We start from the raw sequence: 24,910 nt of genomic DNA, 5'->3' as shown, positions 1-24,910 counted from the left end.
GCACCCGCCTTAACTCGCCTGCTTGAGCTCAGTCAGACCTCGTCTCTTCCCAACCTCAAAACTTTCCTCGCTGGACGGAAATTCCCTTCAAACGAATAAGTGACAGCCCAAGTTACCGGGTATTTTGCAGATCTGGAGGAATCTGATTTTCGTAATGTGAACAAGGCATTGGAGCGTAGCTAGAACAAGCGCCTTCGTGTAGAAGAGACTACACTGAAAAATAGTTTTACTGGGGTAATTTCTTTGTATTTGATTCCGAGAAGGGTCCCGGGGAGTGAGTGTTTGTGTTGTCATCATCATCATCATTCGTGACAGTGGCTAGACTGGATTGTGCAAAAAAATTGGACTGTGTAAAAATTGGGACTTCATACGGGCGCTGATGACCGTGCAGTTGAGCGCCCCAGAAACCAAACATTATTCCGAGAACTTTCCAAACTACACTCGCATGAACTACTTAGGCACAGACATGAAACAGGATGGAGTGGCGTTTTGCTATTTGTCATCCAAGCTCAGTTCGACTCGATACCAAGCAGGCTTAGGCTCATTGTCGCTGCCATAGGTGGCTGTTTTCGGACTAATTTTCGCACTCTGTTTTACCCCCAAATTCAAGGATGCGTTGATACTAAGCATACGTCATTATTTTTGAAACACTATAGCTCTTTGTAAATAAATAATTAAAACAGAGTAAGTGCCCTACTAAGAGTACAAACTCAGTTCTGCGGTTCGATTTCCGGTTGGGCGCCGAGCATTATTTGTGTTCAGTGTTGTGGCAGTGTTGACTTTCCAAGAGATTACGACATGGAGAAGTGAATGATTGCGCCACTGTGTCACATCTCTCGCCACGTGTTAACTGGCGCGTTTTGGCTTTTGCAGGGTCCGATGCCGAGCCCTCCCCGCAAGAGGTCCCGCGTGCAGACGCCCTCGCCCGTTCCTCAGGTGGTGACCAGTACGCCATCATCTAGCTCCGCCAGGGAAAGGTAAGCGACAACTACTACTTACCGACTGTCTGCTGCTTAATGAAGTATGCATTACCCTTAGCTGTATTTAGCAGATCGACATCAACATGCTTACCTCACATGGAATTCGTGCACCAAATTATTTCCTCGTTTCTGCCCATACATCTGTACTCTAAGGCAGTGCAAGGTTTGTGGCGTAAGATACTTGTGTTCCCATTGTCTGCTAGCCGCTTCCCTCGTCCTTTTATGAATGGCGCATGGGAAGAATTAAATATTGTGGCGGTCTGCATGTCGGGGAGTGATTTATTGAGTGGTCGTATACTATCTCATTTGGTGCCTTCCCCATTCTGTACGCCAACGAATAAGTAGTTCGGTGTAGGCGTGATCGCCAGCAGTAGGAGCCTAAAATAAATGCCCAGTGAGTTCTCTATTGTTAAACTTGGCCCTGACTAAAATGCTTTGCATCAGTCTCTGTGGACATCAGTGGTGCCTACAGTCGAATAGTAAAAATGTCAGTTCCCTAAGAAGAATCTTTAACTCAAAAGAGTAACCACCTTGCGCACTTCGCGATTACTTCACAGTAAAAGCTACTGCTTCAGAGTGTATTATCATAAATTAAAGTCATAATTCTGAGTGAGCACACAGTCACATCAATCTACGCAGAAAAACTAATAAACTGCTGTAACTCATGTTAACTATGTATGTCCATAATACACACATCAAAAAAAGTTTTGCATCATCCCGTTTCCCTGAACTCCTGAAGATAGACGTTGACTGTGGATATTGTATCACAGACACAGTCTCTTTGACTGTCCAGGTGTCACTAAACCCGCCCAAATATGTGAACAACAATGCATGAGCAGCGCCTATTAGACGGAGGGGGTCCGACAGCAGATCAGTTCCAGTCATTCCACCGACGAGGGGATACATGGCTCGTGTTGTCTGTAGTTCAACCATGCGTAGACCGTCAATACCGCGGTTCAGTCGCGTCCGCATTGTTACTTTGTGCCAGGAAGGCCTCTCCGCAAGGGAAATGTCCAGGCGTCTCGGAGTGAACCAAAGCTGTGTTATTCCGACGTGGAGGGAGTGGAGAGAGAGAGAGAGAGAGAGAGAGAGAGAGAGAGAGAGAGAGAGAGACTGTCGATGACATGACTCGCTGAGTCCGTCCAAGGCTGCCCCAGGCTACTACTGCAGTGGACGACAGCTACCTACGGATTATGACTCGGAGGAACACTGACAGCAACACCACCATGTTGAACAATGCTTTTCGTGCAGCCACAGGACGTAGGACGTCGTCTTAAGACTCAAACTGTGCACAATAGGATGCATGATACACAACTTCATTCCTGACGTCCATGGCGAGGTCCATATTTGCAACCATGACACCATTCAGCGCGGTACAAATGGGCCCCACTACATGCCGAATGGACCGCTCAGGATTGGCATCACGTTGTCTTTACCGATGAGTGTCGCATATGCCTTCAACCAGACAATCGTCGCAGACGTGTTTGGAGGCAATCCGGTCAGGCTGAACGCCTTAGACACACTGTCCAGCGAGTGCAGCAAGGTGGAGGTATCCTGCTGTTTTGGGTGGCATTATGTGGAGCCGACGTACGCCGCTAGTGGTCATGGAGGGTGCCGTAACGGCTCTACGATATGTGAATGCCATCTTCTGACCGATGGTGCAACCATATCGGCAACATACTGGCGAGACATCAACCCTATCGAACATGTCTGGGATGGACTGAAAAGGGCTGTCAGTGGACGATGTGACCCACCAACCACTCTGAGGGATCTACGCCGAATCGCCGTTGAAGAGTGGAACAATCTTGACCAACAGTGTCTTTAGGAACTTGTGGATAATATGCCATGACGAGTATAGGCATGCATCGATGCAAGAGGATATGCTACTGGGTATTAGAAGTATCGGTGTGTACAGTAATCAGGGTCACCACCTTTGAATGTGTCGCTGTATGGTGGTACAACATGCAATGTGTGGTTTTCATGGGCAGTAAAAAGGGTGGAAATGATGTTTATGTTGATCTCTATTCCAATTTTCTGTACAGATTCTGGAACTCTAGGAACCGAGGTGGTGCAAAACTTTTTTCGATTGTGTAAAAAAAACAAATACTGTGCTCCATAATCGTCAGTTCAGTCAAAAGTGGCTTCGTCTGTGAAGAATAAAATACTGCCATCGGATGTACATAATTGTATGAATGCGTGGTGTATGTTCTTTCGGAAATGTCCGAAAGGACTGACACCACGCGTTCATATAACTGATTTGCCTAGATGGACAATGGATTCACCTCCTTCAGTGCGGGTGCACACGTACGTCCGGCCTCCTGCGGGAATCTGAGTAGCGAGCACGTAGGCCATGGACAGGGATTACGGGTAGGTGCCGCTCGGCGGGAGTTTGGGTCGGCCGTGAGGCGTGCCGAGGTAGTCCGCGCAATACTGTTTCTCGGGTGGCGCAGTGGTTAAGGCACCTGACAAGCGGGACATCCCAAATTCCAATCCTGGTCCGGTTCCCATTTTCCCTCGTCGCCGCTAATACCGTTTAATGTCTCGATGCAACTGACATCAGTAATCTCCTTTCCTTTTCTTTCCTCCCATCCCTCCACCTTCAATTTATATAGAATGTACATAAATTCAGTTTTATGTTCTTCGTTTGGCAGCAGTGAGCTCCCAGTGTTCTTTTTGATTGATAAAATCCCTTGTGTGTACGATGTATTCAAGGATTAAAATAATGTAGTCCCGGTCGTTCTAGTTGAACCGTCACAACCTCCGTATCAGCTGTAATTTCCCTCATTTTCTCGTTGTGTTCATTTCATGGATCGTACGTGGGAGGAAGTAATAGGTTGCACTCTCTCTTCTCGGAAAGCACTGTCTTCTAGTTTCACTAGCAAACATCGCAGTCACCCACAAAGCCTGTGTTGTAACGAGTGCCACTAAACTTTGTTGAGCATCACTTGCTAAACTATTCTGTGACGCTATGCGCCATTTTTCACCAGATGATCTGTTAAATCTACTTCGTGAAGTTCCCACACTGATAAACAATACTCAAGATTTGGTCTATCCAGTCTTTTGTAAGCCTCGTCTTTCGTGGACGAACTAAGTTTCCTCAAGACTCCTCCTATGAGTTTCAGCCTGGATTCTGCTTTCCCAACAGTTTTTCTTTTATGTACTCATTCCACTTTGGATCGCTCCAGATGGCTAGTGCTAACTGTTTTACGACAGTTACTATTTTCAGTTTTCAGTGATTCAAGCCGGCCGAATAATGATGCGCGTTAACGCTCCGTTTCAGGCATAGGGAGAGGTGAGCTTGTTCAGGATCGAATCCGCGTCACGGGTTAACGACGAGGGCTGGTATGCCGATGTAACGTATTCTTCCTTCCTTCCTGGAAGATAATAAAGTGAGAAAAATAATTAAATCGACCAGAAAGTATTCAATGCATGAATAAATGCTTGCCTCGACAAAGGTAAATTACAGGTCGGATGGCACGATGTGGTCACTGTTATAACACACACAGAGACAACCTTGTAAGTAGAACAACCACAGCTATGAGTAATCATAATGGATGTTAATAAACCGCTTCAGCCCTTTATTTTTAGATCACTACCGGTTTCGTGGCACTAAAAGCCACATCTTCAGGTTAACACACGCGGAAAAGAAAAAGAAACAAGTAGACCTGGCTGATATCGTGTACGGCCGCCAAGAGCGCGCAGTAATACCGCAACACGACGTGGCATGGACTCGACCAGTGCGTAAAGAAGTACTGGAGGGAATTTACACCATGAATCCTGCAGGGCTGTCCATAAACCTGTAAGAGTATGAGAGGGTGGAGATCTCTTCTGAACAGCACGTTGCAAGGCATCCCACATATTCTCAATAATTTTCACGTCTGGTAAGTCTGGTGGCCAGTGTTTAAAATCAGAAGAGTGTTCCTGAAGCCACTGTGTAGCAATTCTTGACGTGTGGGATGTCGTATTGTCCTGCTGGAATTGCCTAAGTCCGTCGGAATGAACAACGGACATGAATAGACGTAGGTGATCAGACAGGATCCTATCCCTTCAGTAGTCATTGATCCCGTTCTTGCAGGATCTTTTTCCAGAAATTTGATATTTCACCGGATTCGTGATAGTCACGGTACACTCATGAAATGGTCGTACGGGAAGATCCCCACTTCATCTCTACCTCGGAGATGCTGTGTCCCATCGCTCGTGCACAGACCATAACATCACGATCAAACTCTATTAAATCTTGATAATCTGCCGTTGAAGCAGCAGTAATCGATCTAACAACTGCGGCAGACCCTTGTCTCATATAGCCATTACCGACCGCAGCGCCATATTCTGCCTGTTTATATATCACTGTATTTGAAAACGCATGACTGTACCAGTTTCTTTGGCGTTTCGGTGTATAGCTAAAACATTAAACACAAAAAGCGAGGGAACAAAGTTCCAACGTTCATCGTCCGTCAAAACAAAACACAGCTAACAGGCGGTATGTCATGGAATAAAACAGTCGGAATCCGATGCGATGAGAGGATCCATCCACCGTATCAGATCCAGCTTTTTTTTATTCCATGACATACCGCATTTTAGCTGTGGTTTGTCCTGACGGATCGACTTTTAAGGTAGGAAACTACTGCCGTGACATCGTATATAAAAGTTCTAAAGTTTATTGGCATAGTGATCGGTAACTTGACTGTGTAGCGCAAAAGTGTAATGGTCGTTGAAGTCGCTGGTTGGACTCTCGCTAGTAGCAACTATTTTTTTCTACTTTTGTTAAAGATCCATATTTACTAAAAATAAAAATTTTACTTAATAATTCTTGAATTGAATCATGTTGTTTTAATAGAAGTATTTTTCGTTACTAATCGAATGAAAAGTCGAAAATTAATTAAATACTTTGTTTCTATAGATAGAACAGTATTACTGATGTACATGTTTTCCATTTATCAACAAGTCATTTCGCATGTTTCTATCAAATTTTAATTCGTTTTAAATGGAACATTCATGCTAGGCATTCCGAGACCGACGACAATGTCAGTAGGACAGATAATTTTTTTTTTTTTACTTAAAATCCCTCGAAAATCTACTGAACTTCAAAGGCGAGTTTTTGGAACTTCTTTCTTTGAGAGTTTCGTATTGGTTCAGGTATTTATGTCCGCACACTGACATTCAAATTCTTAAGTATGAAGACAATCTTTGGGCCAGTCAAGTCTCTACCTCAGATATTGTAGAAGACGGAATTTGCGTAAAATTGAATATAAATACGGAAGACTGTCCCCAGTATCCAGTTCTCGTGTCTTTTTTCAGGCTTATCCTCAGGATGCAATGCAATGCAAAATTAATGACAAAGAATTAGTATGTCAAAACTGACTGGTCGCTGTTTACTGCACTGATATTCAAGCAAATCGTCTTTAACCGTTGCTTGCCCACACTATTGTTCATGGTATCCTTTTGGAAATTCCAGCGAAAATTTAGTAAGTCGTAGAAAATGAAAAACCTAAGTAAGAGCGAATCTCCGTTGCGCCATTGCTAGTGAGACTCACACGAACGACACTTGATGTCCAGATAGTGCTGCTCCGTGGCGGCCGGAGGTGAAACTTTGTGTCACATGCTGCTATCTCGCGGCAACAAACTGCACTGCAGATGGTGCTGCTCCCTGGCAGCCGGAGGTGCAACTTCGTGTCACATGCTGCTATCTCGCGGCAACAAACTGCACTGCCGGTCTCCTCTAATGTTCTTTTGCCCGCATCTCGTGGTCGTGCCGTAGCGTTCTCGCTTCCCACGCCCGGGTTCCCGGGTTCGATTCCAGGCGGGGTCAGGGATTTTCTCTGCCTCGTGATGGCTGGGTGTTGTGTGATTTCCTTAGGTTGGCAACAACTAAGCTGGCAAGACTTATCTGCTGTCAGCAAAAATTACTTGGCATCAAAAGAATAATGCGATGTTGAGCAACTACAAAAACTGAAGGTGTTCCAGGCTGCTTTATGATTCTTGAGGGTATTTTTGTTCTGTTGTTGCAACAACAAAAATGCGTGATGTTTTTTACCAGTCGCGTTTCGCTTTATTGAAGTAAAGCATCATCAGCAGTCTGTAATTAACTTATTTACATTTTGATTTCCTTTTAGATCGAAAAAAAGTTCGTTAAGAATAAGTTGGTTTGCACTTAACGGTGATTGGCGGATGATTTCTCGGCTATATCGGGAAATGCCGTCTGATAGCACATAGTCTTTATTCTGCGTTAGATACAGATAATTTTGGTCTAATGTATTTGGTCTAATGTATTTCTATAAGCACATTTACATGTTGATAGATTGCGGCCGTTACGTATTTTTCAATAAACTACCGGAGCTTCATTTTCTCACTCAGTGAGGTACCAAATCTTGTGCAAATGGACACATTTTATGCTGCTACACGAATATTACAATCCCGTATTCGGTATGAAACATGATGAAGGAAAATTTCTAAATAGTACCTGACAGTGAAACTCATAGCTTGCAGTTCTCTTCCAATACAGTTACTTCAGCTATTGTACAGCACCCAGTAAACGGTCAAACAGAAATTCGTATATTCAAATCCTAGCTATTTCCATCTTCCGTAATCAATGAACTTCCATCAGCGTTTTATCAACGTACTCTGCAAGAGCCTGGTTACTTTTCGTAATGGATACAGCAAAGTATAATTCGGAAGGCAACTGACAGGGTAACGTTGTCGATAAGAAGGTGTTCCTACCAGTGTTTGTCAGAACAGAATGAAAATAGCACGGCAGTATTTTCTTAATTACGTAAAAAATTCTTGCGTACTCTAAAAAAATTATATGAAGCACCAAATAAGCTCTCTGAGTAATACAGAAATTGTGCAAGCATTTGTCATAATGTAAAGTTCGTTAGAAGCGCTAATACGTGGATTTTGAGAGGTCAGGACACAGTAGTTTTTCTTCTTGACGTTAAATTTCTCAGAAGCATGCCGAATATACATTCAAAAATTATAGCCATGGTAAATCCAGTGTAAAATATACTATGGAATATTTTCCAAGACGATATGCGGGTATTCGAAAAACTAATCAGACCTAATTAAGATGGTAATTACGGATTCGTAATTTTCTAAGTTTGAGATTCGGTTATTTTATGCTTTTCAGTCTTTTATATACCTCGTCAAAGGCTACGTGTTTAATTTGTTACCCCTCTTCTATTGTTCCAGATTTATCGGGTATTTAACATTCTAGTTTCCTTTCATCTGCAGCCAGTTGATCATCGCTGATGACGTACTGTCGTAGGCTTCATTTTATCTAGTAGGACCCAGCAAAGAACTTAATTGACCATTCTCCCAAATAAAATTCACTCCCCGTGAATGGAAGTTTCTGAAACACATTTAACCAAACCGACTACGTACGGCAACTGCGCAGTAAATAAGTAGAATTCGCCAGGTAGGGACACAGCAAACTCGGTGAAATATTTGCTAATAAGTACTGGGGTTCTCAAAATTAGCAGAAGAGCACAGCACGAAAAGTTTTGCAAATATTTACCAAATGATTGCTTTAAGTTGTAAAGCTAAATTTGCCGTGTAAGTGACAAAATAATCAAATCTAAGATGTACAATACTACAGACATGAACGGCTTTCTCAGTTCTTTTTGAGGTAGACTTGATTTTAAGTTAAAAAGTATCACATATTCTACAGTGAGAACCTATTTCTAGAGACAACGAAAAAATGGGACTGAACAATATCCTTACAGTGCACAGAGATTCCAATCTGTGTGTTGTCGGCAAAGTAGCGTACCGATACTGCAAATTTGCTGGGAGTAGATTTGTATCTGTACTAAAGGTAGCGACAGCACGAGTGGAAACCATGTTTCCACTAATACGTTTTACTACTTAAACAGGAAAATGCTGGGTGTTCAAGGAGAGTCAAAAATGTGTGTAAATTTTTAAAGGAGCAAATTGCTGACGTCATCGGTCCCTAGACTTACACTACTTAAACTAACTTGTACTAGTACACACACACACACACACACACACACACACACACACACACACACACACACACACACACACACACACACACGCCCTAGGGAGGGCTCGAACCTCCGCCGGAACCAGCCGCACAGTCGATGACTGCAGCGCCTTTAGACCGCTCGGCTAATCCCACGCGGCTGTCATTTCTATTCATCCTTGCGTTAATACCACATGCTTTTAAAACTGCTTACTGCATTAAAGCCTTTGTTTCCCTTAAATTTTCGTACCACACGCATGCCTCCAATTGCCTGACTGATGCCTCCAAATAGTCACGGTACCATCAAGGAATATCGCACCTATTATTCCGTGACTGGACATTGCACACCACACAGTCACCCGTTGAGGGTGATGAGATTTCTCAATCACGAAATGCGGATTCTCAGTCCCCCAAATGCGTAAATTTTGCTTATTGACACACCCATCCAAATGAAAATGGGCTTCGTCGCTAGACCAAACCATACAGCGCACAGTAATTTATATATTGCGCCGCGGCCAACCGTGCAATTTGAACGTCCTAACGGAAACCGTTTAGAAGTAACGGCGCATTTATCTCATACAGTTTAACAATTGTCACCCCCTGTATATTCTACGACAATTTCGCATTTTGCAAATAACAATACACACCCATAGCTGTTCTCGTTTGTTGACATCGTAGTGATCGCGATTACATAAGATAGAGCCCTCACGAAGCTGTGATTTCGAAATGTCAAACAACTGTGGAGTACAGTAGATTGTTTTTGTCATTAGGCTGCCCAATTATTTCACTGTCTCGCCTTACCAAGAACAGGCACTTTGGCTGCCAGGAAATACAGCACGCAAGTATTGATCAAATTGTGTGTGTTTCTAAGCACGCCTGGAACACTCACTTCTTTAATTCAAAGAGGAAAGTGTGGCGACTGGAAAAGAACAAAGATGTTGTTACACGCCGACATGTATTTAACTGCGGAAAACAGTCTCTCTCTCTCTCTCTCTCTCTCTCTCTCTCTCTCTCTCTCTCTCTCTCTCTCAAACACACACACACACACACACACACACACACACACACACACACTCAAACACTCAAACGTGGCTTACTACAGAAAGTTTGTTTCACTAAGTTTTTCAGAAATAAGAACATCGGATGAGCCCGTTCCTGTCACATTCCCGCACGGCACGGCTGTGTTGACACACATGCGGGCCGGAAGTGTGGGACAGCTGTCGCTGGCTCGCACCTCTCGGCACGTCGTGTCACCACGTCGCTGGCGGGGGTGGCGAGACACACACACACACACATACACACACACACACACAGGCTGTCTGGCCCGGTTGCCACACGCGGCTGCCGTGTACCGCTGCCTATCTGCGTGCACGTGGCCCAGTTTCCCAATGCACGTGCCCCACGCTACCGCAACTGCACCGTTGCAGTGGGCTATTTTCTCGGTCACGATCTGACCGACCACAACTAGCGACCAACAGTTGCACCAAAGACAGGGATCCACCTTTCTGTGAAGTTTGTGGCGTGCCGCTTTCAGTTCAGCATATTGTGGCTACGTGTGTCCTGTATACTGATGATACCGCAGCCCTTGGTCTGACTGGAGATTTGCCCACTGTCCTCGCAGATACCGATACCAGTGTTAATAGAGTGGTGAAATTTTGTGAACCATCAGGCCTACTCCCTAAACTGGTGGGGAAGGGCGGCAGACTTCAGTACGTTAAAACTGCTCTGGATGTGGGGACAGCTTTCGTCCCCACCCAACTCATCATCATCATCATCTTACCAGAATCAACGGAATGCTGCGAGTAATAAGGATAATGGTAAGGGGCGCATCAGTAGTGGGTGGAAAAGCTGAGAATTTGGGTCTGGCGGGAGGCGTGCCAAGGTAGTACGTGAGATCTGATGACCACTGTGTCGGAATGGTGCAGTTGTCAGCTCATCTGTCTACCAAGCAAGAAGTCCAGGTTCAAATCCTAGTCGGTCACAAATTTTCGACTTTCCCCATTGATTTAAATCAGTGGTCACTGGCAGTTAATGTCATTAATTCATTTGTTTGTTGATTCATAGTTCTATATACTGACTTGGTAGGAAATCCTAAGAAATTTTGGTCTTATGTCGAAGCGGTTGGTGGATCAAAACAAAATGTCCAGACACTCTGTGACCAAAATGGTACTGAAACAGAGGATGACAGACTGAAGGCCGAAATACTAAATGTCTTTTTTCGAAAGCTGTTTCACAGAGGAAGACGGCACTGTAGTTCCTTCTCTAGACTGTCGCACAGATGACAAAATGGTAGATATCGAAACAGACGACAGATGGATAGAGAAACAGTTAAAATTCCTCAAAAGAGGAAACTCCGCTGGACCTGATGGGATACCAGTTCGATTTTACTCAGAGTACGCGAAGGAACTTGGCCCCCTTCTTGCAGCGGTGTACCGTAGGTCTCCAGAAGAACGAAGCGTTTCAAAGGATTAGAAAAGGGTACAAGTCATCCCCGTTTCCTAGAAGGGACGTCGAACAGATGTGCAGAACTATAGACCTATATCTCTAATGTCGATCAGTTGTAGAATTTTGGAAGACGTATTACGTTAGAGAGTAATGACTTTTCTGGAGACTAGAAATCTATTCTGTAGGAATCAGCATGGGTTTCGAAAAAGACGGTCGTGTGAAACCCAGCTCGCGCTATTCTCCACGAGACTCAAAGGGCTTTAGACACGGGTTCACAGGTAGATGCCGTTTTTCTTGACTTCCGCAAGGCGTTTGACATAGTTCCCCACAGTCGTTTAATGAACAAAGTAAGAGCATATGAACTATCAGACCAATTGTATGATTCGATTGAAGAGTTCTTAGATAACAGAACGCAGCATGTCATTCTCAATCGAGAGAAGTCTTCTGAAGTAAGAGTGATTTCAGGTGTGCCGCAGGGGAGTGTCGTAGGACAGTTGCTATTCACAATATATATGAATGACCTTGTGGATAACGTCGGAAGTTCACTGAGGCTCTTTGCGGATGATGCTGTGGTGTATCGAGAGGTTGTAGCAATGGAAAATTGTACTGAAATGCAGGAGGATCTTCAGCTAATTGCCAATTGAATCTCAATGTAGACAAGGGTAATGTGCTGCACATACATAGAAAGAAAGATCCCATGTCATTTAGCTACAATATAGCAGGTCAGCAACTGGAAGCAGTTAATTCCATAAATTATCTGGGAGTAGGAATTAGGAGTGATTTAAAGTTGAATGATCATATTAAGTTGATCGTTGGTAAAGCAGATGCCAGACTGAGATTCATTGGAAGAATCGTAAGGAAATTCAATCCGAAAACAAAGGAAGTAGGTTACAGTACGCTTGTTCGCCCACTGCTTGAGTATTGCTCACCAGTGTAGGATCCGTACCATATAGGGTTGATAGAAGAGAGGGAGAAGGTCCAACGGAGAGCAGCGCGCTTAGTTACAGGATCATTTAGTAATAGTGAAAGCGTTACGGAGATGACAAACTGCAGTGGAAGACACTGCAGGAGAGGCGCTCAGTAGCTCGGTACGGGCTTTTGTTGAAGTTTCGAGAACATACCTTCACCGAGGAGTCAAGCAGTATATTGCCCCCACCTACGTATATCTCGCGACGAGACCATGAGTATAAAATCGGAGAGATAAGAGCCCACACAGAGGCATACCGACAATCCTTCTTTCCACGAACAATACGAGACTGGAGCAGAAGGGAGAACCGATAGAGGTACTCCAGGTACCTTCCGCCACACACCGTTTGGTCGCTTGCGGAGTATGGATGTAGATGTAGTTTTCAAGATCATGTATGACTAAACAAGTCTTCAGAAACAAGAGTAATTCATTAAAAGATAATCACATTAACAAAAATCAAAAATGAAATTGATAGAGAGATCTAAATAGAGCAGTAAAAGCTATAGCTAAGAAGTGCTATCTCTGTGGAAACAGGAATAGAAAAATGGCATGCATTACAGCTGAAATAAAATTATCGTACGGCATTGTTGGCCGGGAGACCCTATGCGGGGTGTTCGGCCGCCGAAATTGCAAGTCCGTTTTAGCTGACGCCACTTCAGCGACTTGCGAGTCAATGATGATGAAAGACACACAACACCCGTGGATGTGGAACAGAACCGCAGAAGTATCCAGGGTCAAAAAAATGTAATGAAGAAATATTAAAAGAAATGAATGGGGAAGAAAGATGTTAACGTGATAAGCGGTGAAAAATTAAATTTGAATACTATTTCTGCATAACTTGATAATAAACATCTTAAAGGGGAAACCATGGGGAAAAAGTAGGGCCAGGTTTAGAACACGCATTTTTGAAAGTCTTAAATCATTGGAATGAGCTGCAGCAACAACAACCAAATAGGAAGAATGACTAGGGACAGTAAAGGATGTCGGTATCAACAAGGCGTTGCCGTAAGAGTCTAATGAAGAGGCAACGGCTGTAGATTATCACCTCTTAAAGAAAGATAATCGGTTCTCGTCGGTGTTACTTCAGACAGCTTGACACGGAGTGGACCGGCGAAACAAGTGCTTTAGAGACGTCGATTTAGACAGGCAGGGCGCGTGTGGGGACTGTCCGGCCAGATGCGCGTCGTCAGCCGGTATTAATAGGCGTGACACGCAGTGTCGCCGCGTCTCTGACGGATGCCCTGCCGCGCTGCGTCTCGCTCGTCACTCTGGGCGCGCGACGGGCTGCGCTGCGTGCGGCCGGGACAGTTCCCACCGCGCCCGCTCTTCACCGCGAAGGCGAGCACTGCGAAAAGCAGCGAACGCAGCAACACCGAAAGACACGGGTGTTTTCACTGGCTGCTTCTTAGCTAAAAATGGAACTGTCTCGGCCGTTGGTACTCGGCTGTCAAATTATCTGTTGCACTGCGATCGTGTGGGAAATTGGCAAATACACGTACATAATCTTACATCCAGTAGATAGTAACATCTCGTCCCAAAGACAATGGTTGAACCACTAGGTATTCGACAGCTCACAATATGAATATTCGTAAAAAAAATTGCAGCTGTTAAAACTCGACAAACGTTGAAAGAGTGGCCTCCTCAGTTTCAGTAAACCACGAGGGTCGTTCAATACGTAACGCTCCGCATTTATTTAATAAGCCAATAATATACATAGACAAACGTCAGTTTAATAAGTCACAGCTGTAAAATACTAACGCGAATTCTTTACAGAAGAATGGAAAAACTGGTACAAGCAGACCTCGGGGAAGATCATTTTGGATTCCGTAGAAATATTGGAACACGTGAGACAGTAGTGACCCTACGACTTACATTACAAGCTGGATTAAGAAAAGGCAAACCTACGTTCCTAGCATTTGTACACTCAGAAAAAGCTTTTAACAATGTTGATTGGAATAATCTCTTTCAATTTCTGAAGGTGGCAGGGCTAAAATACAGGGAACGAAAAGCTATTTACAATTTGTACAGAAAGCAGACGGCACTTGTAAGAGTCGAGGGACATGAAAGGGAAGCAGTGGTTGGGAAGGGAGTGAGACAGGGTTGGAGCCTCTCCCCGATGTTATTCAATCTGTATATTGAGCAAGCAGTAAAGGAAACAAAAGAAAAATTCGGAGTAGGTATTAAAATCCATGGAGAAGAAATAAAGACTTTGAGGTTCGCCGATGACATTGTAATTTTGTCAGAGACAGCAAAGGACTTGGAAGAGCAGTTGAATGGAATGGACAGTGTCTTGAAAGGAGGATATAAGATGAACATCGACAAAAGCAAAACGAGGATAATGGAATGTTGTCGAATTAAGTCGCGTGATGCTGAGGGAATTAGATTAGGAAATGAGACAGTTAAAGTAGTAAAGGAGTTTTGCTATTTGGAGAGCAAAATAACTGATGATGGTCGAAGTAAGAGGATATAAAATGTAGACTGGCAATGGCAAGGAAAGCGTTTCTGAAGAAGAGAAATTTGTTAACATCGAGTATAGATTTAAGTGTCAGGAAGTCGTTTCTGAAAGTATTTCTATGGAGTGTACCCATGTATGGAAGTGAAACGTGGGCGATAAATAGTTTGGACAAGACGAGAATAGAAGCTTTCGAAATGTGTTGCTACAGAAGGATGCTGAAGATTAGATGGGTAGATCACATAACTAGTGAGGAGGTATTGAATAGAATTGGGGAGAAGAGAAATTTGTGGCACAACTTGACCAGAAGAAGGGATCGGTTGGTAGGACATATTCTGAGGCATCAAGGGATCACCAGTTTAGTATTGGAGGGCAGCGTGGAGGGTAACAATCGTACAGGGAGACCAAGAGATGAATACACTAAACAGATTCAGAAGGCTGTAGGCTGCCGTACGTACTGGGAGATGAAGCAGTTTTCACAGGACAGAGTAGCATGGAGAACTGCATCAAAGCAGTCTCAGTTCAAAACAACAACAGACAAACGTCCTTGCTCATGCTTCACATTTGATGTTTTTTTTCTGTTCGCCGGTGAAGTTTCAAACCGTTCTCTCAGATGGCAGAGCCGTAGTACAGCGTCAAAATGGCGTCGACATATCACTCCCGTTACAAGCAGCGTGCTGTTATTCAGTTCTTGTGTGCAGTGTATGGCAATGCTGCGGTTGATAGGAGTACAGTTGGACGATGCGTAAAGTAAGTTACAGCTCCATGATTTGCCATACTCGGGACATCCTATCACAGCCACTGCTCCAGACATGCTGAATCGTGCGGATGCCATCATTATGCGTGCCCACCGGCCCATCACAACTTGTTAATTGGTTTTACGGTTGTCGGTCAGCATTGGAAGTGTCTGTGACAATCGAGACAGTCGGATATTCAAAGAGGTGCTTACAATGGGTTCCACGAATAGTAACAGCGTACCACAAGATTCAAAGAAAGGCCATTTCATCTCAATTGTTGGAGCGTTTTGAGACCGACGGAGAGGCCTTTCTGTCACGGGTCGTTACGGGGGCGAAATCTGCGTGCACCACTTTGCGCGGGAAACAGAGTGTCAGTCTATGGAGTGGCGTCATCCTCAATCACCACAAAAGCAGGAATTCTAGACAACCCCCCTCTGCCGGAAAAGTCATGGTGACAGTCTTCTGGGATTGTGACAACGTCATTCTTGTGGATGTGATACAAACAGGATCAACCATCAATTCAGAGGCATACGTGAAGACTGATAATAGTCGAGAACCGTTTCCGACCTGCTCGATCGGACAAGACTCCAGCAGGAATCTTGCTCCACCGTGATAATACACGCCCACACACAAACCCCCTCGGGAACACATCGCCAAATTGCGCCGGACAAAACTGCCTCATCCGCCCTACAGCCTAGACCAGATACCGTCGAACCTCCATCTCTTAGGGCCGCTTCAGGTGTTGTGCGGGGAACAGACTTTGAAGATGACGAGAGTGTCAGTCATGCAGTAAAACATAGCTAAGCGTAAAGAACGAGAGCTTTTACCAGAAGGGGAATACATAGAGTTCCACAACTTTGGCGTACGGCCGTAGAACGTGATGGAGACAACGTAGAAAAATAGGACATGGACAAGACATGTTGATTAATATAGTCACCAAATTGTGACTGTTAAAAGTGAACATGTTCTGAGAAAAAAATGTGGGGCATTACTTCTTGAAAGACCTTCATAACAAATAGAATAGTATTTAGCGCGATAACTTAAGAGAGACTTTGTGGTCAAAACAGACTACTCTAAGTGCGTGCGCATTTCGTACCAGCAGTCAACAATGTCGCGAGTGTTACGAGGGTCAGTCAAAAAGTAATGCCTCCTATTTTTTTTCTACGTTTAATTGTCAGGAAATTTAAATGCAATTACATAGGTTGAAAACCACAACATTGAGGACCATTTTGTCATTTTTCAATGTAATCTCCGCCCATCTCTACAGTTTTGGTCCATCTTTGAACAAGGGCATGTATCCCAGCACGGTAAAAATCACAGCTCTGCTTCCTAAGCCATTGACGCACGAATGTTTTGACGGCCTCCTCATCTTCAAAATGAATCCCACGATGAGCTTCTTTTAGTGGCCCGAACAGATGGAAGTCTGATGGTGCCAGGTCAGGGCTGTATGGGGGATGAGGCAAAACTTCCCACCCAATTTTGACAATCTCGTCAGAGGTGTGACGACTGGTGTGTGGTCTTGCATTGTCATGCAAAAGAAGAACATCTGCCATTGATTTTGTTGGGCGAACTCGCTGAAGACGTGCTTTAAGTTTTTTGAGGGTTGTGACGTATTGAACAGAATTTATTGTGCATCCCTGCTCCAAAATATCAACCAGAATCACACCCTCTGTATCCCAGAAAACTGTTGCCATAACTTTCCCTGTCGATCGCACAGTTTTGAATTTTTTCTTCCTCGGCGAGCTTGTGTGACGCCACTCCATTGACTGCCTCTTTGATTCGGGTTCAAAAAAATGCACCCATGTTTCGTCCCCGTTCACAATTTTTTTCAGAAACTCATCTCCCTCCAAACGGAAGCGCTGCAAGTGTTGGGAGGCTATTGTTTTCCTTGCCTCTTTATTCTGATCGGTTAACATTCTTGGAACCCACCATGCACAAACTTTTGAGTACCCCAATTGTTTAATAATCGTGATCACACTGCCTTTACTAAGAGAAATAATGCGACACACTTCATCTGCAGTCACCCGACGGTCACCACGAATGATGTCATCAACTTGCTGAATGTTGTGTGGAGTCACTGCACTCACCGGCCTGCCGCTCCGCTTTTCGTCAGTCAACGGTGTTTGCCCTTCAGCTTCCTTACAACGACGAACCCATCGTCTAACAGTGCTGACATCCACTGTCACAACACCATACACCTTCAGTCTTCCATGAATGCGTATGGGCGTTTCACCTTCTGCATTCAAGAATTCAATCACACAACGCTGTCTTAAACGAACATCGATGTCGGCCATCTTACAAACTTCTGCTGTGCTGCCACCTGTTGACACAGAAAGTTACTACTGCAGTGGATTGCAGAAGAAGGTTTGAGGAATGGCGCCAAATTCAAATTTTTCACTTACTTAATTTTTTTAAGTAGAAAAAAAATGGGAGGCATTACTTTTTGACCGACCCTCATAGTATGGTGTGAGCGATCCATAGATTATGCCGAGTGTTGTGTTCTAATTTTCGAGTATGCTGAACACTGAGCATGAGCATAAAATAGGGGAGAGTAGTGGCGCCTGCTAACGACGGAAGTTAGCCTATTTTGGCCAAACTCGTCTTAAGAAATGGATTTCGTGCTTTTGTGTCTCCTTAATGTTGTTAGCTTTGTCTTTCTGACTGGTTGAAAAATCTCCAGGAGGTGCTGGTATTCTTCCTACTAGGCTACCTCTACAAGAGAGATGAAATATCTGTTCGCAAAATATCTACGTTTTCCAGAGAAAAACCTATACAATGCATAAGTAAGAACTTAAATAGATAAACGTGACATAATGAAAATTATTTCGGCAGCGGAAAGTCACTTACTGTCGCGTAAATAATGTTCTATGTTATTTAACACTTAGGCAGGAAATAAGATGTAGAGCATAAAGTAAGATAGTGCTAATTACAGGGTGGTTATAATTAAACTTTCACTACTTTAGCCAGTGTAGACGGAAAACTATTTACCGTATGGGTGCCCAATTGTACAGCAGTGATGATCAGACAGTACACGGCAGGATATGCGTTGTTGGTAGTGTTAGTGTTCTGACTTGTCCGTAGACACCGGGTGCGGCGACTTACGGTGAAAACGAAGTTCCAGTGTGCGGTACAGTAGCCCCGACACATAAAGTGAATCTAGACAAGGCGGACAGGATTTGACTCGTAAAGCTGTTTTATCAAAATAGCAGCAGTATTGCTGCTACTCCTCGCGACTCGACGCATTCGAGGAATACGGAGAGATCCCCGGGATTGAAGAACATGATCTGGAAATTAGAATTGACTGGCTATTTGGGAAGTACTCCTCGGAGAAGCCGACGGCCAACTGCGCCCCAAGTTGTAGAAGTAGTTATTGTTGCCATGGCTGAGAATGCTGAAGACAGCGTGCGATTTTAAAGCAGTGCGCGGCCTGTGTCACGACAGCTGGACATGCTGTATTCCACCGTTCCATAATTGGTGCGAACGATTGTGAAATGGTATCAGTACAAATTTCACATTACTCACCATCTTTTTCCACGTGACACAGACATTCGAGTGTATTTTGCTTAAATGTTTCTTGCTAGGGTTGAAGTTGAAGGCGTTCGCTTTCGAATATTTTATAGAGTACTGAAGCACACTTCACGCTCACTGGGGCAGCGAACACTCAAAATTGTCTCAATTGGGTGTTGTCACCACCAACAATGGTTCATAATGTTCCCATGCATAGTGCGCCACTGTGTGGTGTTTCTTCACGGCACAGTTAATCATTGATTCATTTTTCTCTGACGAACTCGGACACCAAGTATATACAGCGTGAACGGCACATGGTACTGTGATCTGCTTCGCCAACTTGTGATCCGTGTTCTACGGGAGAGGGATACTTCGGAGTCGACTGTTTCGATAAAAGTTGAAGCTCCACCTCACGTTCTTCGTTATGTCACTCAATTACTCCGTAACACATTTGGAGAAAACCGATAGTTTCACCCCGATCACCAGATCTGAACGCCTGTGATTTCTGGTTGTGGGGTTACCTGAAGGACAGGTTTTATGATCACGACACTAACACACGTAAGAGGTTGAAGATGATCGGAACAAGGGAGTAACTAACATCCCACGCGAGATGTTACGCGCAGCAGTAGAGAAATTTTGTAGTGTGGTTCCAGCCTGTCGTGGGTGCAGACATTGAGCAACGTTTGTATCCTGAAACAAGAAAACTTAGTACGCAATTAACAAATGTTAACCCCTCCTTACCCATGTGGAAATCAGAATGTTTCTTTCAACGGTGTATTCGTTGTTCCTTATCAATGTTCGATGTGTTTACAAGTATATATTTTCTCGAGCACATAAATGTATACATTTTGAATGTACGCACGACACTTTTCCTACTCTTCCAGAGTTCAGGACTGTAGAGAATTTACCACACGTATGACAAGGACATCCACTATGAATTTCGCTTTATTGTTAATAAACCGTAATATCGACACATTTTGTTACTGTGTTTCTATCTTAAAGCAAAAGTAATAGTCTCTCATAAGTACATTTTCACCTTTCAGGTGCCACACTGCTCAGCAGACAGCTCTCACATGCAGAATTTTGGGGCTGACGTGTAAACGAAAATAACTACAAACGTACAAGACTCAGTACAGAAATGAAAAACCAGGGACACTGTAGTAAATTCACTTGTCTCGAGTAGTCAATTGAGAGAGGAAAGTCGATCGTTTAAAAGGGGCTTTTACGTGAGCCGTGCAACGACCGCTTAGTACATAGAGGCGTTACTTGGAAAAGTATACACTTCATCCAAGTTTTCTTCTAAGCTAACTAACGTACCACGCTAAGCCTGCGATTTATTGATGATAAAATACGTGAACATTTAGACCCCACAAACCACCCTACGGCGTGCAGCGGTGAGACCAATGTTGTTGGCGGTCTACCAACGTTATTCGCCGCTGCCCACCCACCGCCTCCCCCCTCCCCCTGCATTCTTTCCTCTCTCCCGTTTCCTGTTTCATTGCCGAATGTTGCGCAGGAAGAACGAATGTCGCGAAGACTCCTTGTGAGCTTTAATTTCTCCGATTTTCAAGTCGTGGTCATTTAAAGAGATATACATTCCAAATATTCATCCGACTCCCCATTGAACGTACGCATTCGGTACTCTAATTGTAAATTTCTCCATAAGGCACAAGGTCCCTCTATTAGTGTTTGCGACTGTACAGTGCAGTTTGCTGAGCACCTCCGCAACTCTATTGCAATTTCGAAACGAACACACATGGTGGAACGCCACGCTCTTTGCTGGATCTGGTTTTTTAAATCCTACCTTCTAAGTTTCTTAGACTAATAAAAGTATTAGAATTTGTCGAACGAGTCTTCCGTAAGCTACTACTTTCATGTAAGAGTTAAATTTCCTTACCGATTCTTCCAGTAACTCTCAGAAGGCATCTCCTTTTCGTACAACTATTTCATGTTCAAATGGCTCTGAGCATTATGGGACTTCTGAGGTCATCAATCCCCAAGAACTTAGAACTACTTAAACCTAAGTAACCTAAGGACATTACACACATCCATGTCCGAGGCAGGGTTCGAACCTGCGACCGTAGCGGTCGCGCGGTTCCAGACTGAAGCGCCTAGAACCGCTCGGCCACAACGGTCGGCTCTATTTTATGTGATCATTCCGCTCTTCGCGGTTTCTTCATATATTTTACGACTGTTACTGTTTGCAGTCATTTATCCCCAATAGAAAAAAAACGAATATTAATGGCTCTTCCCGCTTTTATACGAAGTACGTTAATTTTATTCGCACTGAGGATCAAGTACTAGTCCTCAGAAGCCTGCGTCGATAATCTGCAAACTTTGTTGCATATTCAACAGCATTGCATGATTGCATATCACGACAGTTCCCAGGTGTTAGGGTTATGTTGTATAAAACAGCATTATCCGCGAAGAGGCCCACACAGCTCCCGCGATATACCTATCGAATTCAACTTTTCAGCAACGACTTGGAATTTCACCTGCTAGGAAGACATGAATCCATTTATCAAGCTACTTCAAGGGATGTCGGTAGTTATAGCTGAAACAGTTTTTGGTTATATCGTTTTTTTTCTTTTAACGTAAATTTAAACGAACTATTAAAACAGTTAAAAATAATCGTTTATTCCTATTAGTTCCTGTAATAAATGTAGAAATCGAACAAAAATTGAAAAATTTTGACTGCCCTCAGTTTCAAGATACATAAAATCGAAATACTCGTATTAAATTAAATACGCAAATAAAACATCGTCCTTCCACCGTTCGCTGTTTTTCTCGAAAAGTGATAAATGGTTGACTTCTACAAAAGATCACCAGTATTCTCCAAATGATTCTAGATTTTTGAAACCCTGCTCCAAAATAATGTTGCAATCGGGGAGTGCTAAAGGGTGAAATGTGAGGTTGAAGAACTCTCTCTTGTTTTAATTTGTCTGTTTCCAGTGGCAATAAGAAGATAAATGCATGATTTGTAGACAGAAGCAGCAGAGTAGCAGCTTCCTACTTTTATTGAGCATTATGAATGAACTGTTAAGCTTTAAATTATCTCCTTCTACTGTGCCACAAGTTGGTTGTGGCTTCGTCTGATTTTAATCTTTTAAAGGAAAAGGAGCATAGTACTTCATTGATATAGCACTTCCTAAAATTACTTGTAGACAAGGGATGGTGCCATTTTGTAATACAATCGATGATGGGAGTGAGAAACTACTATACAAACCAGATGGGACAAGTCTTAAAAACATTTACACGCAGACAATCTAATAGACCACTCTACATAGTTACAAGTACATTACTGTCGTAGCAATGCTGTATTAATTTGTATGCCATGTGCTTCGTGCTCGTTTCTGTCGGCATTATTATTAAAATAGCACAGGATGCTTTTTCATGTTCTGTAGTGACGCAATATTTCAAAGCAATGCAAATTTTACGAATAAAAATTACTAGTTCTTTAAAAAAGGTTTATTTAAACACAAAAAAATATAGCACTGCTGTAATGGCTAATTGATTAATGGGTTTTACCTGGTTATTAGTGAATAATAGGAACGCCTATTACAACAGAGATCAACAAAGACCGGTTTTTAAAACTAAAATACCGTTATCTGTTTTACCCGCTCGGTTTTCCCCATCCCTAGTTAGTTCAGTAAGCTCGTATTTCGGTCACTAAAAGAAAGTGCGGACACGTGTCGAATACCTTCCGGAAGTTCAGGAGCACGGGATCAATCTGAGCCCCATTGCGGATTGCAAACTATGAGCACAGAGCTAGGTTGTTATTCTGAATTAATTGTACTACTTCGTAATGTCGTTTCTGATCGTATCCCTCCTGTCCTTACACGAACTGTGACTGCTTTGTATGTCGTAAGTCCCAACACACACAGTTCTGGGCAATTTGCGACTTTTATACTGTTGCTGCAACACAGCGTGATGAACGCCACAAGGATTAATCGGCAAACAAGTTATTTATTCACACGCGTATATAAATTGTTCCTTACGAATGGCATTAATTCAAGATACAGTCTTAGTCTTCAGGGGGAAGTGTTGCCTACGGACTACTGTATCCGTCAACAGTGCACGGAGCGAGCTGACGTGGTTGCGACCTTTCGACTGGAAGACTTTGGAGTAATGGCCGGACATTCCAGGTTTGGCTCTCGCGCTACTTTCGCCGCCTTGAAGGTTCGTGGACCACGCGGCCGTCTCTCAAGCTGTGAACGCTGATCGGTTCACAGCTCCAGTTGCATCGAGCCACTCGTATGGAAATGTTGCGCTTTCCGGCGCTGGCGGCCGCGTGAAAGACATTGCTCACGGCACGGCCTGGTTTCTACATCTACATGGATACTCTGCAAATCACATTTAAGTGATTGGCAGAGGGTTCATGGAACCACCTTCACAATTCTCTATTATTCCAATCTCGTTTACCGCGCGGAAAGAATGAACCCCTATATCTTTCCGTAAGAGCTCTGATTTCCCTTATTTTATCGTGGTGTTCGTTCCGCCCTACGTAGGTCAGTGTCGACAAAACATTTTCGCATTTGGAGCAGAAAGTTGATAACTGGAATTTCTTGAGAAGGTACCGTCGCAACGAAAAATGGCTTTCTTTTAACGATTTCCAGCCCAAATCCTGTATCACTTCTGTGACACTCTCCCATATTTCGCAATAATACAAAACGTGGTGCCTTTCTTTGAACTTTTTCGATGCATTCCGTCAGTCCTACCTGGTAAGAATACCACACCGCGCAGCAGTATTCTAAAACAGGAGGGACAAGCGTAGTCTCCTTAGTAGGTCTGTTATATTTTCTAAGTGTCCTGCCAATAAAACGCAGACTTTGGTTAGCCTTCCCCACAACATTTTCGTTGTGTTCTTTTCAATTTAAGTTGTTCGTAATTGTAATACCTCGGTATTTGGTTGAATTTACGGCTTTTAGATTAGACTGATTTATCGTGTAACCGAAGTTAAAGTTACTTTTAGCACTCATGTGGATGACCTCACACTTTTCGTTATTTAGGGTCAACTGGCGAATGGTAAACGTCGGTATACTGAGAGAATATTAGGGAAGTGTGGTTCACCTGTAAAGGAGACCGCGCGTACAACATTATTGCGACTCATTCTTGAGTGCTGCTCCAGTGTGCGAGATCTTCATTGTGTGAATTAAGGGGAGTCCTCGAAGAAGTCCAGAGGTGGGCTGCTAGATTTGTTGCCGGCGATTAGAACAGAACGCAAGTATTACGGAGATGATTCTGTAGCTCAGAAGGGAATTCTTGGAGGGACGGCGAAGTTTTTTTTCGAGCACCACTGTCGAGAAAATTTAGAGAGCCGGCATTTGAACCTGACTGCAGAACGAGTCTACTGCCGCCTACATTTCGCGGAAGGATCACGAAGATAAGAGGAACTTGGACTTTTGCGGAGGCGTAAATACAATCGTTTTTCCCTCACTGTATTTGTGAGTTGAAGAGGAAACTAAACGCGTAGTGGTCGTACAGGATACCCTTCGGTGGCTTACGAAGTATTTATACAGATGCAGATAGAGGGGGTAAACGCCAACCTTACGTCTCTTTGTACCGTATGATACAGGAAAGGATTCAGATAGATGCAACTCTATTTAGTTGTTTCATATTTCTTAATAGGGTAATGTTGGTACCAAATATAAGTTGATTGAGCTGTCTGTTTTGTAGTTATGTTTCTGCGGCTGCTGAACGTGAGAGGTCGAAATATTTGGTCATCACTGCAAACTCCGGAGGCGGACGCTCGCTCTAGATCTCTTAGAACAGGTGACAATGGTTTGCAGTTGCTCGCTTATGTAAAACTTCTGAAGATTTACAGTAAGATTATACAGTTCCACTCGT

General features: G+C 43.6%; 1 protein-coding gene across 9 annotated transcripts in view; it reads left to right on the top strand.

Moving 5' to 3' along the window:
* Positions 1–24,910, top strand: part of LOC126285452 (cytospin-A) — a 1,067,624-nt gene that overhangs the window by 738,860 nt on the left and 303,854 nt on the right. For all 9 annotated transcript variants that reach the window (XM_049984846.1, XM_049984845.1, XM_049984844.1 and 6 more), the window contains one exon: positions 874–977. In XM_049984846.1, coding sequence (XP_049840803.1) covers positions 880–977 — 98 coding nt within the window. In that variant the 5' untranslated portion in view covers positions 874–879. The remainder of the gene's footprint in view (positions 1–873; positions 978–24,910) is intronic.

The sequence above is a fragment of the Schistocerca gregaria genome, chromosome 8 (genome assembly GCF_023897955.1).
Source record: "Schistocerca gregaria isolate iqSchGreg1 chromosome 8, iqSchGreg1.2, whole genome shotgun sequence".
NCBI classification, from domain to species: Eukaryota; Metazoa; Arthropoda; class Insecta; order Orthoptera; family Acrididae; genus Schistocerca; species Schistocerca gregaria.
Note: the sequence above shows the minus strand (reverse complement) of the source record. Positions and strands in the feature narration are given on the sequence as shown.